Source organism: Anopheles coustani, chromosome 2 (genome assembly GCF_943734705.1).
Source record: "Anopheles coustani chromosome 2, idAnoCousDA_361_x.2, whole genome shotgun sequence".
NCBI classification, from domain to species: domain Eukaryota; kingdom Metazoa; phylum Arthropoda; class Insecta; order Diptera; family Culicidae; genus Anopheles; species Anopheles coustani.
This window is the reverse complement of record NC_071289.1, coordinates 82,803,238-82,819,949: the sequence shown is the minus strand read 5'-3', so window position 1 is coordinate 82,819,949 and position 16,712 is coordinate 82,803,238. Positions and strand designations below refer to the sequence as shown.

General features: G+C 47.0%; 1 protein-coding gene across 9 annotated transcripts in view; it reads right to left on the bottom strand.

Annotated features, from left to right (window-relative positions):
• The window catches only part of LOC131265820 (CUGBP Elav-like family member 4), a 337,737-nt gene that overhangs the window by 142,088 nt on the left and 178,937 nt on the right, over nucleotides 1-16,712 (bottom strand). Inside the window, exons 1-2 of one of the 9 annotated variants that reach the window (XM_058268148.1) lie at nucleotides 14,678-14,942; nucleotides 12,881-13,618 (exon numbers count right to left, since the gene is read on the bottom strand). The exons of the other annotated variants lie outside the window; for them this stretch is intronic. Of the exons in view, the coding sequence (XP_058124131.1) occupies nucleotides 12,881-12,937 (57 nt within the window). The 5' untranslated portion in view covers nucleotides 12,938-13,618; nucleotides 14,678-14,942. Of the gene's footprint in view, nucleotides 1-12,880; nucleotides 13,619-14,677; nucleotides 14,943-16,712 lie in introns of those variants that run through there. 9 annotated transcript variants of the gene reach the window in all.

Below are 16,712 nucleotides of genomic sequence, written 5' to 3'. Positions count from 1 at the left end.
CCCGAATCGTTTATTAGTGCAATAATTAATGACGCGGCCGGCGCTGAAAGGCGAATCCGGGTTGCAAAGGCCACTCTCGTTAGGGGATGGGTTTTATGGTCCTCCAGCTAGGGTAAATGTATCATCATACGTGGCTCAAGTTTGTGAGTGCTGCACTGAATAGCCTTGATGAGGTCTAATCATTAGATTATAGGGAAAGCGTTTCCGTTTCTAATCAATAGATTAAAAGGAAAAGCGTTGGCGTTCATGATCGGATCGAATGGATAATCAATAAAATATTTAATAACATGAGCCTCAATGACAACTACAGCTTATCTTACTAATTATCTTCCAATGGGCCATTAATGATATTTTCGATCGTTGTGATTTTTATATTATTCCAATTGTTGTGTACCAAAAAATTTATTTATATTTAGTTTAAATAAATGTTTTAACGCTCATAAAAAAGGCTGCACGGAATGTATCGATAAAATATTAGTGATCGTATTTGCAGTTGTGGATTTACAAGTACTGTATACATTTTCCCCCACAAGAGGGCTCTAAAACTTTAAGCCGTGAGCCACTTCGATCCTAGACCAGAAGGTTTAAAGACTCGGGGCCGAAAATAGAAACAATTTTCATCATCTTCGCCCTATTCACCCGGGAGCCCGAACGCCCCTCCGGAACCTTTCCATCGAATGATGCTGGTTGCCCGAAAAAGGTCTGCTCATCGTCGCCGGCCACTGGAGCACTTCTCGGTACCGATCCGCTTAGGGATTAATGGATTGTTTTATTTATATAAATAACCTCTATTACTCTTCGGTATGCTCTTTGAGGGCAGCTCGAACGCCTGGTGCCTGTTGGGCCGATGAGCTGAAGGGAAACAACACAAAAAATCCTTCTTTAATACATACACACATACAAAAGGAAAATACCCCCGACGCCGCACTGTCGTGGCTCCAAAACCTTTGCTGCCCGAAACATCAATCCATCCATCTTGACCGGGGCCCGATCCTGTCCTCTCGTAAAAACACGTAAGTTTTCGTACCGTTCGCTCCACGAAAAATCCCGTACGGGGCAGGTTGGGTTGAATTTATTTATTTAGGCGAAAGAGAAAATAAAATTTTCTACCACTTTCACGGTTGTGTACCTTCGGCCGGAGTGCGGAGGCCGCTGGTCAGCATCATCATCATCATCACCGCCACCGCCACGGCAATTGCATGTGTTTTGGGCAGCGGATCGTAAAATCTTGCCCCGCACATGGCCGTGTGTGCCTCGATTGCTGGAAACCTCAGCGGGATGGGGAAGGACAAGGTTCCGGCTGGAACGGTAGCGCACGTGTGCTTGAATGTTCCGTGTGTCTACTGATTGTAGGATTGGACAGAATGAGGGAGTCGTTAAAGATTTTGGTTTCATAGTGAGAAAACCGAAAAGTGTTCCCAATGTTTGGTATTTTTTTCACCAACCTTTTTTTCGAAAAGTTAGAAGACATTTAGGCTAACATTTTTTCTAGTATGTTAAATGATGCTAAAAAGCCTCAGCATCACCATGCCGAATTGTTTGTATGGAAACGTATTCCGATACCGATTCAACAGGCACATTAAAGAGGAAAAGCTCCAAAATAGCCCGAGTTGGAAAATGAGCTTTTAAACGAATTTACTTCGGTGGGCCCAGAGTTTCCTTCCAATGGTTTGGGGCTTGCGAGCCGTGTAATAAACTCATTCAACCCAGCAGACGTACCAATTAAACCCTTTCCAATCCTTCCCCGTAGGGAGCCACACAAAGGGGATTCAGGGAATCTCCAGAACCGCAGGTAGAGCTGAGTGTTTCCAGTAAATTGTTGCCAGCTAAAGGTTTTGAAATAAGGCAAAATTTGTTTCCCTTGTGCACCGTTTGATGGGTGATTTAATTAATTAAAACCGTTGAGAAGAATATATACAAAGAAAGGCAACATTTGGAAGTAAAATAGAAAATCACAAAACTGTTTGACAAGGTTTACGAATAAAACCATTTGATGGTTTTTTATTGTTATAGTCATCACTGTATGAACTGCTATTATTTTTTCACAGCACATTATTTAAAGACACAAAATTAACAGACAATTAAAAGCACCATGAAGGATAAGAAAAAAAAAGAGACCAACTCACCCCTAACCCTAGCTAAAGCTTCCCAACTTGGCTGTTAAAGCTGTTAATGGGCACGCCGAATGGCCATTTACCATTTGCGCGGGCAAAACGCCGTTCCACCGCAAAAGCACAGCTAGACTTTGCTTCGCCATCGTAATGGGGCATGAAGCGAGTGTCGGAGAACCGGAAGGAAACGACTTTCGCGCGCGCACTCCCACCACCACCACCAAGTGGCGTGAAACAGCGGAGAAAACGGAACGGAAAGGAGCTTATAAAACGGAAACAGAATATTTATGCACTCACTAAACATAAAAATCTCGAACGGCGCGCTACGTCGGTTCCGTCGGTGAATCGGCAACAAACAACAAAGAGCACGGTTCCACCACCGGGAAAGGGAGGAATTAAGAAGTAGGGTAGTGGGAGCTGAGGGAGAAGGTTGGTTCGGGGCGGAGGAAAACCGCTAAGCGAATCACCCAGATAGGAGAGCATTAAATTAAATACAGAAAAATGCTATTTGTCTTCGGTGCGGATTTATGTATAAACACACAATAAATATAAATTTCGCCACCAACCCTGGGGTTGGTGGGAGTTTTCCCGGTTTTCTCCCCCACGCAAGTTTTTCTTTTAGGTTTTAGATTTGCTTCCAAAGGGAAAAGTCGTTTTCACCCTATAGCAAGATCACTAAAACCTTCCCACCAGAGATTCATGGCCACGCGAAATGTTCGCAAACGGAAAACCACAGAGCTCCACCCGGTGGGACTCGGTGTATAAAATTTAAATAAAATCGACTTGCTCAATAAAGTGTCAAAAGAGCGCACGGTGGCGTATACGAGCGTCCGGCACGGCGGCACTAAAACCCTCGAATATATTGTCACTTTTTGTCCCGGTGGCTTTCGCACCTCACGCCTTGCGGTTTAGCGAGCGATAATGGACACCGGATGGTTGGGCCCCCCCGGAACCCGGAAGTCCCAACTCACCCAACACTATGTGTGCGCGAGTGTGTTTTTTGGTTAGTGACACTGTTTGTGAAGCTATTGAATTTAATAGTGTGCCACACCGCCTCACCGTAAATTTTGCTTCCAAATGCGCAACAACCACGCCACGCCGGACCGGTTTCCGGTGAGGGGGGTTTCGAAAAGGGAATGCACTTTCAAACGAGCTCTATAAACTCTTCACCTCGGTGGTGGTTAGGTACAGGACACACAAAGCACCCGGGAGTAATGGAAGCAACCAGAAGTAAATCCATAACCTCTAGTTTCGTCAACGATATCAAGCACTACAAAGAACTCACAAGTGAGTCTCCAAGAAGAACTACAACAGGAACAACGAAAAGGATTTCTCAAAGCTCGTGTTCTTCCAATGCTTTCCGATGCTTCTTTGTATACTCCCTTCCAAGGATGCAGAAGAGAGGAAAAAATCACCGGGTTCCCCTCGGCAACGGCTGATAAAGAACTCTCCATCTTCATCCGTTCCCGAGTGACCTTTCCGTTGCAATAATCGTTAAATTATATGATTGGATGGAATGATCGTAAACCCAACGCTCGGTGCAATTGGGTGCATGAGGTTCGTTTTTCTTCTTCTCGAACATGAGAGCGAAATACCGAAACTGCTGAAGTAAGTATCTCGAGTGCTCGGGTCTCTCCCGGAGCTGGAAACGACAATCGACCCCACTCGACTCGGGGCCGGGATCGAAAATGGACTCGTCGACACTCATCGTTTTTCTGTCGTTTCGATGACTGCTGGGATGTCCACTGTCCACTGGAGAAATCCTTTTTTACCACCGGGTCCACCTCCATCCTGCCTCCCACCGTGTGTTCGGTTCAGCTTCGGTTCGGTTCTGTCGATGTCGTTCCGTTCCGGTGAATGTTGTGCTAAATGTGAAGTGGCTTCTCTTTCTTGACCATTTCCAGACCATTCCGTAACGTTGGTGCTAATCCCGGTATTTTGAGCAACACTCCAGTGTGTGTGTGTGTGTGTCTGGAGGTCAGGCTACGATGCTGAGGCTGCACTGGAGCAGATATAGTAAATCCTTTATTTACTGGGGATTTGTTGGCCCGCTTCGAAGTGCCAGACCAAGTAAAAAAGAAACACGGTGTGTTTTTAAAAGAAAAACATCCCGCACACAAGCTTGGGTTTTTGTTTGTGGCATTTGCAACCGTGCGTTGCCAATCGTTGGCACTACTCACGTGAAGTGGGGATAAAGTGTCGTCCTCGACTCGTGAGTGAGGGTGTGCGTGTGTGTGTGCGTCGATTCTTCGGGGTTTACCTTCCGTTCCTTTTCGACAGCATCAAATGTCATCATTACAGCGGAAAGTTGGGAAATTAGATTGCCCTCGAACGGGCGGAGGGAAAAACATCCACCGAAGCCACTTCAGGTCGTTACCTACACTTGGTTCTTCTTGACGACGTGCACCGCACTTGAGCAGACATGGGGGGGAAAACGCGGCTACGTAGGTTAGAGTGGCTGGTTCGAATTTATCTTCGTCATACTAGTACGCGCCGTAATGAAGGACGTTTTTCGATCGATGGGAAAACTTTTCAAATTATCTCACAAAATCGTCAAAAATCGATAAATGTAAATGATGTTCCGAGGCCGTTGCCGTGAGATACTTTGTGACCTGATCTGTGTGTACGTGGGTGTGTCTGGGTGAAGGTGCTGCTTCAACATCCCCCGCCTCGACAAGCGGGATTGCTCATGCCAACTGTTTTTATTACCATCATATTTCGCCTTCCCGGCCCATCGTTCGTCGAGCCTTCCACCTTTCTGCCTTTTTGGTGGGCGACCTCGGGGTGTTTTGGGTGTATGGGTGTACGCGTTGCCGAGGACACTAATAACGTCTCCATTGGCATTCGAGAGAATTCCTCACCGCGCTGCCAGCACGCTTCGAGCTCGAGGACGATCTTATTCGCCTTCCTGTCCGGGCATGCTTACATTCGTAAAGTTCTAATTTCCATTTTGGCAAGCCCCAGGGCAACGCACACACATACACTGTACTAGACACAAAGACACACCGCAAAACCTTCATCCATCTCCCGGGGTAATGAAAGGTGGGGGGGGAGGGGGAGGGCAGTATGATGGGTGCTGCTGATTCCCTTGACGATGATGATAATATTGGTGTTGGTAAATTTCCATTTCCATCCGACCTTCGACGGATCAGGCGTGGGAGGTTGGGCAACCGCCGAAAAACCCGAAGCCATCATCAAACTGTTTCCCCCGAACCCACACACACACACACACACACACGCACACACTTTCCTACGGCCGACCGACTAGGATGGGCTCCTGATAAAGTATTCTAATTTCGTACCTCCTAACGACATCGCTTTGACAACGGAAAAACCGAACCACCCGTCCACGGTTCCCCTTTGCTGCGGGATGAAAAACTGTCATATCCGACCATTTTTCCGACCACCTCCCCCCCCCCCTCTACTTAAAGCCCACCGAGGGTCGATGTAATTGAGCACGGGCATAAAGCATTTTAAGTCGTCATAACCAGGCGGGTGAATGGCTATACGAACCCGGGGGTGTAATGTCTCATACATCATTAGTAGGAAAAGTTGGGTCATCTGAGTCCGGTCAGGATGTGTAGTACCTCGTTTAAAATTAGTTACTTGTTGCTGCAATCGTGTAATTAACACTTTTATCGAGGAAGATTTTACACATACACAGTTCGACAAGCCATGTTTGGCAATTTAGATAACTAAGCAATCCATCTAAAGCTTTAATACATGAACAAGTAAATGGGAGATTCCATCAAAGAGCTCGTTGACTTTTCTTTTCGAAAAACATATTACGTATTCCCAGTACGAAAACTTCGACAGCATCGAAAGATAAATATTGAAATTTGCCAATCCAAAAAACCAACATCCGAATCCCTGCAAGTCTGCACACCCGCCTTCCGCCTGGCCCACCCGTTTTCCGCCCTCGGTCATCAAATGAAAAATAATTGAACACCAACACTCGGAAGGTTAGTGCGTCTCGCTCCAGCGACCACTTCCTTAAAGCTATCCACCAGTCCGAGGGGCCGTTCCGTTCCGATGGCACAACTGTCATGATGATCTGCGCCCCGATGCCAACCGTTCGGAGGAGTTTTAATAATTTAAGGTTAGTAAATGAAAAGTTTCAAGTGTGCTCGGTTTTCCCTTTCGCAGCCGGGCTCGTTGGGATTTCAATCGTCGCTCGAAAGAAACGTTCGCCCGGCGAACGCTATCAATAATTTAAATTATTTCCAGCAGATTATAGGGGTTGACAGTCATCGCCCCCGTTGCTGGAGAGAGAGAGAGAGAGAGAAAGAGGGAGAGCACCTGCGGTGGTTGTCCTCGGGAAACCCTTATTCCGCCCGACCTACTGAAGCAGTAGAACTTTGATGAGGCAACTGATAAAATACCGAAACCACCCCTCGACCATCGACAGACAGACGGACTGCGACACGATGATGGATGTGTTAGCGGACCGTCTTGATGGATAGTCGAAGGGAAATGAGCTAGGGATCGAAACCAGCTGCGCATACTATTGTGACATGTGAGCAACACGTCGGTCGAGCCAACGTCCTCGTGTAGGTACGAAGGGGGTTGCACCCTTCTGCGGGAAAGAAAACGAAAAAAGTCCAATGGGGTGCGTAGCTCCCGGCACTCGCTGGTGACGAATGTTTTACCAGGGTTTCACCTGAAATGTCCTCGGACATGCGTTTCGTAGTGGTGGAAAAGTGTACGGACAAATACAAACACATTCCTTCTATCGTGCCCGGCGAAAGTGATGGCACGTGTTGCGTGAACGTTGGCTGTCACTGTGATGTAAACCGCACCCTACAGCACACCCGCAGCTGTCCTCCGGTGTCGGAAGTTTCACCCTCCGGACGTCACGCCACGCACCGCCATCGAAGCTGAATAAATTATTCCCTAACCCGCCCACCGAGACAGGTCGCGCACAAAAGCACGTCAATCTCACGTTTCCTTTACAAGGAAAGGGTCACAAACCGCGGGCCCAGATCCATGGCATGTACCGAAGTTATTGTCGAAACTCGACCAATCATCCCCCGAAACCGTGCTGGGTTCCCGAAACACGAAAACACTTCGATTACAAACGACCAAGAGACTCAGTGCGAAGGACTTGAAGAACTGAGGCAACAATAATTACAGCAATTTTCGTCGCGCGGACGTTGGCTTTTTCTTTCGGAGTTTCCCTCCAGGGAGCGGGCCGCTGATGGCTCAATTTTTCCGCGCGAGGTTAAAGTGCCCGCTTCCGTGCCGGCGTTGGTTGAAGCTTTCTTTCTTTATTAAAGTGGGTCATAAATCATTCAGCTGATTGGAAATTGGGTACGCGTTTCGAAGGAACTTAAGTTGCTCTTCGCACGAAATCGAATCCGAGGGCCATCCCGAATCAAGTGTCTTTTTGGGAGAATACATAAGTAATCAGCAAATGGTGGTTCTTGGGTAGGAAAAATAAGTAATTGATAGGAAAATAATTATTGCGTCAATAAGGGCGCATTAGGTTAATTTAAAAATTATAAGCATTTGTTTTCTAGAACATGTGCTCATGTTTTCGAGTAAATTTTTTCGACATTTATTTCCAAATCAAAAACAGCTCAGGTGTATTCAATTAAACCGATGGAAATATTTTTTAAAACACTTTTTGCAAATCGAATATCGCTCCGAACATACTAACCCCGAAACGGAACCCATTTCAACGCTCGGCTCATCGTTCTTAAATTATCCCTTGCCGAGGAGAAAAAGCCTTCCGGTTCGCATCGACCGCACGGTTTGTCATTGGTCTCACCACACCGCCCAGCTGGTCCCCGCCCCTTTCCACCCGGTGGAGGTTCGGACATCGGGAGAAAATTTAAATATTTCCGTAACCTTAATCTTCATTTGCATAGAAAGCACATTTTCCCGCATCTTTATATCGGTTCCGGGTGCGGGTGCGGGCTGCGGGTGGCAAGCTTTTCGACAGATAGAATTCGATGATCTCACCTTTCGGCCGGAATAAGGTGCCGAACGACGTGGCAAAAGCCCGTGTGGCCCTGAAGCTTTTAAAGCGAAGTTTTTGCGGAGAAATAAAACTGAAATATGACGTCGGTGTGTGGTGGTGCTGATGTGCAACGGCGGGCCGGGGAGGGGCATGAAATACGGCCACGGTGGCGTAGTGGAAAAAAACCCCTAAGTGGTGAACCTTAATAAGATTTTTCATTCCTCGGTGTGTATTTACGATGTGACATCCTTGCAGCGGACGGAAAGGAAGGAACAAAATCTTTTAGAGGAATTGATTTCCGCTTCTCGGGAACCCTCCACTCGAAACCGAGGCCAGCAGGGTGTGGGTGGAGGGTGGAAGGGGGGGGGGGGGGGAGGTTTCGAAATGGAGCCGCGGGTGTGCGTAATAAAATATGCAACATCCCAGCGACGCACAGGGCAGCGCCTTATTTCATCTGGTGCGAGCAATTTATGTCATTTTTGTCGTCCGCATAGGTTGCGAAACAGATAAAGACGCAAAACCCCTCCCGCGACACATTCCGCCTCGAGCCCGTTCAAAGTTGGCCACGGGTTTGACGAATGAAGCCAAGTTAGGGCAAAATCCGACGCTAAATTGTCCCTGGCGTGACGAGCGTAAAACCCGACAAGTCGCTTTCCCACACAAACACACGAAAAGCCAGCATCGGAAAATGGCCCCCGTTTTGACTGGTCGTTTTCCATCCATCTCAAAACGAGCCCTCGCTAACCTCGGGAAGCGCGGGAAGCGAAAAAGAATGAAGTTGATAAAATATTAACACGATATAAAATGAACATTTTTCGCGCGCTCATTTTTCTATTCTTTAAGCGACGTCTTCAGCGACGTCTTCGCAGCCTTCAGCAAGATGAAGTCTCTTCTGTTGCTTGCGTATGATGAAATATGAATATGAAAGCTGCCATTTGACACCGTTAAATTGACACTCGGTTGGATGCTCGCTTACTGGTGCATTTGTTAGAGATTTTTTCATATGAACATCCTTGTATAACAGGTTTTTCTTCTATTTGAAAAAAAAATCATAGAGTCTTCAATCCGGACGTATTAAAAAGTGCAGCATTAAAGGATTAACAATCCAGGTGAATTTTGCAGATAAACGTAAATGTCAAAGTTACAATATAAAGCACGCAATGAAAGAAGTGACGCAAAGAGGTGGACTATTTTCATTTCAAATAAACTTAAACATGCTATCAAAATCACATGAAACCCTTTCGGGCTAATCCCTGTTCACACTGAACTGAAAATAAAGCTTAGCTCGTAAGTACGACGCTTTCGTTAAACATGCAACCGAACAGCCACGCTTTCGTGAAACGCTTTAATTAGCACGACAATACCGTTAAAGAGTCTGCTATTTTTTCCGCTTGTTTGCCGTGTCGTATATACACCCCGTTTTTGCATCAAGTGTTTTCCTCTTTATAAAGCCCCGAGTGCGTGTCTCGGTTGATTTCGTTCATACCATGCTGCAACCAATCTGTTTTTACAACACTTTAGTTTTTCTTGCACGTGAAAGGTGGGTGGTTTCTTTTCTTCCCGCAACTTCGACATGGTTCGCATCGAGAAACTCCTCGCAACGTCATGTAAAGGAATATAAAAAAAACGCACCCTTCGTTACTTCCAGAGCCAAGGCGCGTTTTGCGTTTTTTTGCGATAAAAATCCATCCCTCGTCCATTAAAGTCGAGATTGCGTGACAAGTATCATTTCCTTCCAGCGAGGGGGTTTCACCTGGAAAACCCGACGATGGCGCGGGAGTTGCAGCGGCAGAACTAGACCATCCACGATCAGCTGTTCCGAGTGGCGTGTTCGCTGACGTCATCAGGAATTGCGTTCGCCTAGCGCTTTGCCCTCAGTTTCGCCCGAATCTGCCGACGAGCCTGATTTCCGGCCCGGTCTTGATTTTATCATTGTTTTTATGCTGATCCCTCCTGCTTAAAGCACACGCACCCGAGCGCGCGCGGCGTGAATATCGTAAGCCCAGCTTCGGCATCCGGTGGCGGTTTGATTTTTCCTTGCGGCCCAATGATGTTGCAAATTTAATGATCCACATTTAACTGTCTGCTTTGCGGAATGTGTGCAATAAAAATTACCTCCGCGAGCGTAGTTTTCCTCGTACTTCGCATCGACCGATGTCGCCGTTCACGAAAGCAGGCTCATGAAACAGGCTGCCTTCCCCGAAAACGGTTTGCCAGAAGGCTCCGGCGTGTACGGATCCACCCACTTTTCCGTGAGCGAGGCTCTCGAGCGGGATGCCAACGCCCGTTTCGCCGCTCGAGCACGCGTTCGACAAAAAGGCTCCACCGAGGAGGAGGCTGGTCTGAGCATTCGTCTTCACCGTCGTCCTTGTCGTTATCGTCGTTGTCGTAGTCTCTTAGTAGCGACCAAACCCAAAGGAAAACGGGCGACCGGCCCGACGAGGGGGGAGGGGGTCGCCGTGCACGGTGAAACTTTTCGGAGCAAGCTAAAAACGAACGGAAGAAAACCGGCTCTCGAGCATCTCGAGCCGTCGAGTCGGCCGGAAAAGCGCGTGGGCGTGAGTGAAAGGGTCCGATAGCCACATCGCGGCAGGGCCGCTTCGGGGCCTGTTCGCTCACCGACCGGATTCAGCAAGGATTCGAGACTTGCTTTCTGGCCCTTTCTGTCATTCGCAGCCCACGCTCCGGGGGCTCCGGGGCGCAAACAACCGGAGTGCTCGTGGTTTTCCTTGGGCCGCTATATGCTGTTTGGTTCTTTCGTTTCCCTGCGCTTTTCCCAGCGCTCTCCTTTCGTTCGCTTTTGGGGTCGTAGTGTTTTACCGTCGGCTTCGGCTCGCTTCGAAGCCGGGCCCGAAAACGTTTACCCGACAAATAAGAAAAAAGAAAGCAATCGAACATGCCGAAACGGAAACTAGCGGGAAAAGCCTTCTTGGGCTCCGGTGCAAAGGAAAACTAACGATTTCAATGCACGCCGATGCACGCCGATGCAACGAAACTCGAACACTCGTTTGCTTCTCCGAGTTGGGGGATAAAATGTCGCTCATTTTATACCATTTCCCTTCAGCGAAAAACCGCAACCCATCAATTTAAACGGGTTGGATTATTTTCTATTCCCCGAAATGTTTCGGGGGTGGTTGCTTTCCGTAATTTCCACTTCCAGCCAAAGGGAACATGATCCATTGGCAACATTCAGGATGGAAAACCGATTTTATGGATTTGTTGCTTACAAGGTTTTATGTTTATGGTCGTTTACGTTTTCCCCGGTCGGAGCGGTCATTCGGTTTCGGGGGGAGCAGAAGAAACGATATTTCTGCCACTTTGGGCGAGGTTTTCTTCTCACCCATCGTCTTTCCACACCGCCTACGGTTCGCGTTTCCCTGGGAGAAAGTAACTCCCGTACCAGAATTTCTCCAGCATCCAGAGCCACTTCCCTGGCACTTGAACGGTTTCAATATCCACTTGCTGTTGCCGTGGAAAAAGGGCACACAAAATGGGGGTTTTCTCGGAGTCGGAAACGAGAATGATTGCTGGAAATTTTTATTCCCTACGCATCAACATTATCGTTGGGCGAGGATTTTTCGGTAAGGGGGAGGGGGTTGTGTTTCGCCTTCGTTGCTTCGTTTTTATTTTCCCGTTCATCCCTTACTTCCGGGGAAGACCTTTTTCTACCCCCTGCCACGCGCGCCCGCAACCCAGCACAACACATCACTCTCACGCACCGATCCGATGGATTCTTGTGAAGATAAAGAAGCGTTGGCAACCGGGTTTTTTCTCTCCGCTGGCCAGATATCTGGTCTGTTTCACTTCACCCTACAGGAATTTCACTATCTCCGGGTCTGAAAACGATGCATGTGCGTGTACGTACGTACGGATCCGGATCCCACACCACACCACCGGCACCGGACGAAACTGTTGTTTACGTGGAACATAATGTGAAAATCGATAAAAATTTAAACGGATGAATGAAATGCTTTATGGGGGTGGTGATGTGGTCCAGCTATTTTCTCCTGGCCGTCATCTTGCTGGCGCGTGCACCCACCCTGGTATGTGTTTATTTGTTTCCGTTGTTGGTTTCTTTGTTTCTTTTTTGTTTCATTCCAATTTTTTTTTTTCGTGTTGGTTAATATTCTTCACAGTTTCTTTTCTTCGCTGCACGGTGGCTCTGGTTTCGCAACCCTCGTCACATGGCCGACCAGTGGTCCGGAAGATCGATTGGGTAAAGCGAAATTCCTTCAAAGTTCATCAGGCAGCAGGCGACCCACAAGGTTGGGCATGTTTGTGCGATGCTGAGAAATAATATTTGTGTTTGTTTTTGATAGCAGAAACCATCTTTCGTCACCGGAGGAAATTCAATCGAAACTACGGCACAGTTGTGAAGGGTAGCATGGAAAATTATTCATTTTATTTATTTTGCTTTCTGTTGAAGAGAATCTTCAGTCACGAACCATATGGTGCATAATCTCAAAAGAAAATAATTTTCTTTGCATCAGCAAAAACTGCACACTTTAATAAATACTTGATTTATATCACTTAAAGCATTGTATAGAAAACTATAAAGTACTTGAAAGTACTTCAGCTAGAGCGATTTAGAGCGATTTAACATGACCGAGAGGACTTTAACAAGTATTACATTTAACAACATGTTTAGTGGTTGTTGAAATATTTATGCACAAGTTTGGGTCGTGATAAAAAAAACAGCCACATTTCATAAAAAAGTGACTTTCACTACACTAAACCACATTATTCAGAGACTCAACTCAAAACATTATGAAAACAATATAAGCATTAAATATTGTAGAGTACTTACAATAACTTGAGGAAAGTCAACTTTCCCTTGGCGCACAACTTCTATCATGTGAACCATATGGAATGTATTGATTTCACTCGATGAACAACTGGAAACGATGATACGGAACGGTTGAGGTCACTTCTGCTTGTCCAGAGTCTTTATGCGATCCGATATGCTCGCAATATGGACTTTAACTATGCGTTTGTCCTGTCTTTGAACAGTAAGTATACAAGTTCGGCAGCTTGCAGGAATGTTAGGTTTACGCGTGACCGTGACTTTCGAGCGCAATCAAACCGTTCAAGACGTACACTTCGGATTTGACTTGATGAACGCACGATTTAGATTCCGTTCTGCTGCACACAACCCCCGGGGCTGATTTTATCGAGCAATCTGAACTTCAAGCTCCCTAGTGGACTCTTTTAACTATAGGACGATATTTATTATGGAACTTGCAAAAAGTCTACTAGCGAAATTTAAGTAAGTTTATACTACGCAAAGATTGAAATTTTCTTCCTTTAGCTTTTCGATACGATCGCTTTCCGTACTCAAAGCTCACAAACTACAACTCCGTTTCACTTTACACTGTTGTGTTTGTTGATCTTAGGAACGAGTTTTCCTAAAAAATTTTACAATTGATTTCTACATACACGCTTGCACAATTGTTGAGTTTATCATTAAATTTGCATCATCTGTCTTCACTTCACTGGTGGTGATCACGGATCTTCGCACGAATGCTTTTCACAATTTTTCAAACACCTATCAAGAAAAATATGTTTTATGTTAAATAAGTCATGAGGTCCAAGGGAAATAAATTCAAATTATTTTGCTTGTTCGAGATTGGTTTTTAAATTCTCATTTGAGTTTTTTATGTTGTGCTTCAATTGATTGAAAATATTTTAAACTATTGTATCATAATTTTTAGAAAAAATAAGCCTGTTTTGTTTTGATTGTACGTAGGGAACTACGAGAAAAACTCATTTGCCATGAGAGACATATTACACCATCTTGCAGCAATTTTTCTTCAAATTGAAAATTTTGCCACAAACACTGAAACTGGAAAATCTATGGGAGGCTTTAATCTCAACGATGATTTATCGAAGCTTTCCCAATTTGCTTCGATTGTCCAAGTAAACTTCACCATGCCCAGACTTTCACTCGGTCCAAAACAAGGGAACTAGGGATACGGAAAGCCCCTGATCCTGAGCATCGCCCAGGAAGACGAAGAAAAATTGCCACTCTCGAAATTTATGATAAATATGCTCATCAATAAAAATAATGAGACGCGGGGCTGGAAAAGCCGGAATCGCTAACATATTGTTGGCTTCCGCCCGTTGGCTCGGAAAGTGACTTCGATGCGCTCGGCTGTTCCAGGGCAGGGAACAGTTTCCAGCGCTCGATGATTCAATTTTCCTTCGATCGAAACGAAGGAACGTCATTATTTTCGTTCGACAGTGAAATATTGCAATCGCCCGTGAAGCGTTGAGTGAAGTGGGAAGATGTGTTTTACTTTCTTCCGCTAGCCAATGGCTGGGGGGCATGTCTAAGAGGCGCAGCTGGTGCGCGTTGGTTTGGTTGATCAACAAACCGCCAGAGCACGATGCGAATCGATCATTTGCTGGCGGAAAGCGAGTCTTGGGCCACTGGCTCACGCAGATCGAGGACAATTGGGGTGCGTTTTCGCACGTGGCATCACCGAACACACTGCACTGAACGAAGGGAACACCCACACACACACACACTGGCCGGAACTACACGGACAGAAGGGACGGAACCGTGCGGATTTTGCGTCGACGAAAGGAAAACTAGCGACCGTACCGTAAGTAAGATCTTCTCGCTGCGATCTTGTTGCGTCGCTCGCTGCGTCGAATTTTGGTTTTTCCGGGTGGGATTTTTTTTTGTTTTTCAGCCCGTGCTTTTCTCGCCACCGTCTCCACCGCCACGAATCGCTTTGTCGCGTGGCAGGCGTTAGGATGGCGCTGGCTTTCGCGTGGTCGCGGTACGCTTGCGGCGCGTGCTTTTGCTCCGGAAAACACAGACACAGTTTATAGACAGATAATTAAATATAACAACAAACAACAAGTGTATATGATCACGACTTAACTATACAAAACTCAATTGTAGACTGAGATCTAATGTTTGTTTGTAAGTAGGTAGAGCAGCCGGAGGACGGCTTCATTCGCGAGGGTGGCCGCGTTTTGCCAGCGACAAACGATGCGCGGTCGCAGCACGCTCGGGTTTTTCCCGTTCCTGGCCTGCCGAGCGCTGGCGGTGACCGTGTTCGGGTCGGCTCGGTCCGGAAAATTCACCCCCCCCCGTCTACCGGCCCGTGCCGCTCGTGTGCTCGCTCGATTCGTTGCCTTCGTTCGTGGCTCGGAAAAACCCGACACCCGAGCCGAGGACCGCGGGCATGGGAGACGGTGGTGGAAAAGGATTGGAATCCTTCACATTTCCCCTTCGAATTTTGGTGGCTCTGTGTTTTTTTTTCTTTTCTCCTCCATTCGCACGAACATCCTCGTTGAGTTCGAGCAGTGTACGGCAGGTGGCGAACCGAAATTCGAGCAGTTCACGGTTCGGGCAGCGTACCTTCTCCACCCGTGGGGAAAAGGGTGGGCAAACCAACACCAGCGTACCGACGTAAACACGCGATGCCAAACAAAGTGGCCACATTGTACCGACCGGCCCTGCGAGCCCTGTACGCTACTGCCATCTGCCGGCAGGATGCGAGATAAAACACACGCACACACACACAGACACACCCACACACTGTGTGTAGAGCCAGTTCGACGACGGGGGATGGCTTCTATCGCGCAGGTGCAACGCGTGCCCTCCTGCAAACACATGGACGGAAAGGGCATCCAACCAAACAGGCAGGGCTTCGGTTTCGGCTCGCAAAACGGCAGACTGTTGATTCTCCTGCAAAGCCGAACGTTACATAATTTGCCGCCGACGATGGGAAAAACGCTGCTCGACCGAAACCGAGCGCCGGACCGACCGACGACAACGACGACGACGACGACGACACGGTGACCTATACATCTTCCCCGAAGCACGGCACTGCACACGCTTTTCCAGCAGGGCAGCACCTTTCTCTACACACAGAGGCGGGGTTTTCCGGCAGCGAAACATGCGCACCACACACGACCGTCCGGAGCGGAACTCTAATCAATGTGGTTCCTCTGGCCGCCCGTCACCGCCGTTCGCACCGCGCTAGGTTAGGGGTTGCCCTTTGTAGGGAAATTCGGTGTTTTCGGTTGGGAAATGCAACGTGGAGGTTTTCGGGGTTTTTTGGGCTGACCCCGCGCCATTGGAGGATAGTGTTTTATCCCACTATTGATCTAATGATGGATTCATGATGACGGAAGGCCTAATGCCAACAGCAAGCTGAAGGGCTCGGAATGTTGAAATTATTTCCTCTCACAACATAGTCCAAGGGTATGCTCCAATGGAGGAAGACATTTTTCTGACATATGTTCACCAGAATTATTACCCTGCGAATCGCTACAAGGCCGTAAAAGGTGTTTTTGTTTGATTTATTAGTTCCAGATGTTGAATTTTTCTCTGAAAAAAGGTTATTGAATAATCAATTTTAAAAACAGCTCAATGAAAATCGATGGCTTTTAAAAGACTCTGTGAAAAGTTTAACATCGACTGCATGAAAGTGTCTACCGTATGGCGTCCGTATGAAAAAAAACCTTACTGTTTAGATTTGACTCAGATCGCTTTCGTAGATAAACCCAACGCAACACAGCTTTCCGATAAAACCCCTTCCGTTCCGTCCCGATAACGCCGACGACACATGTTGTTCGGTGTGGGCGAAAAATCGATAATTCTTACCCTATCACATGTTGTA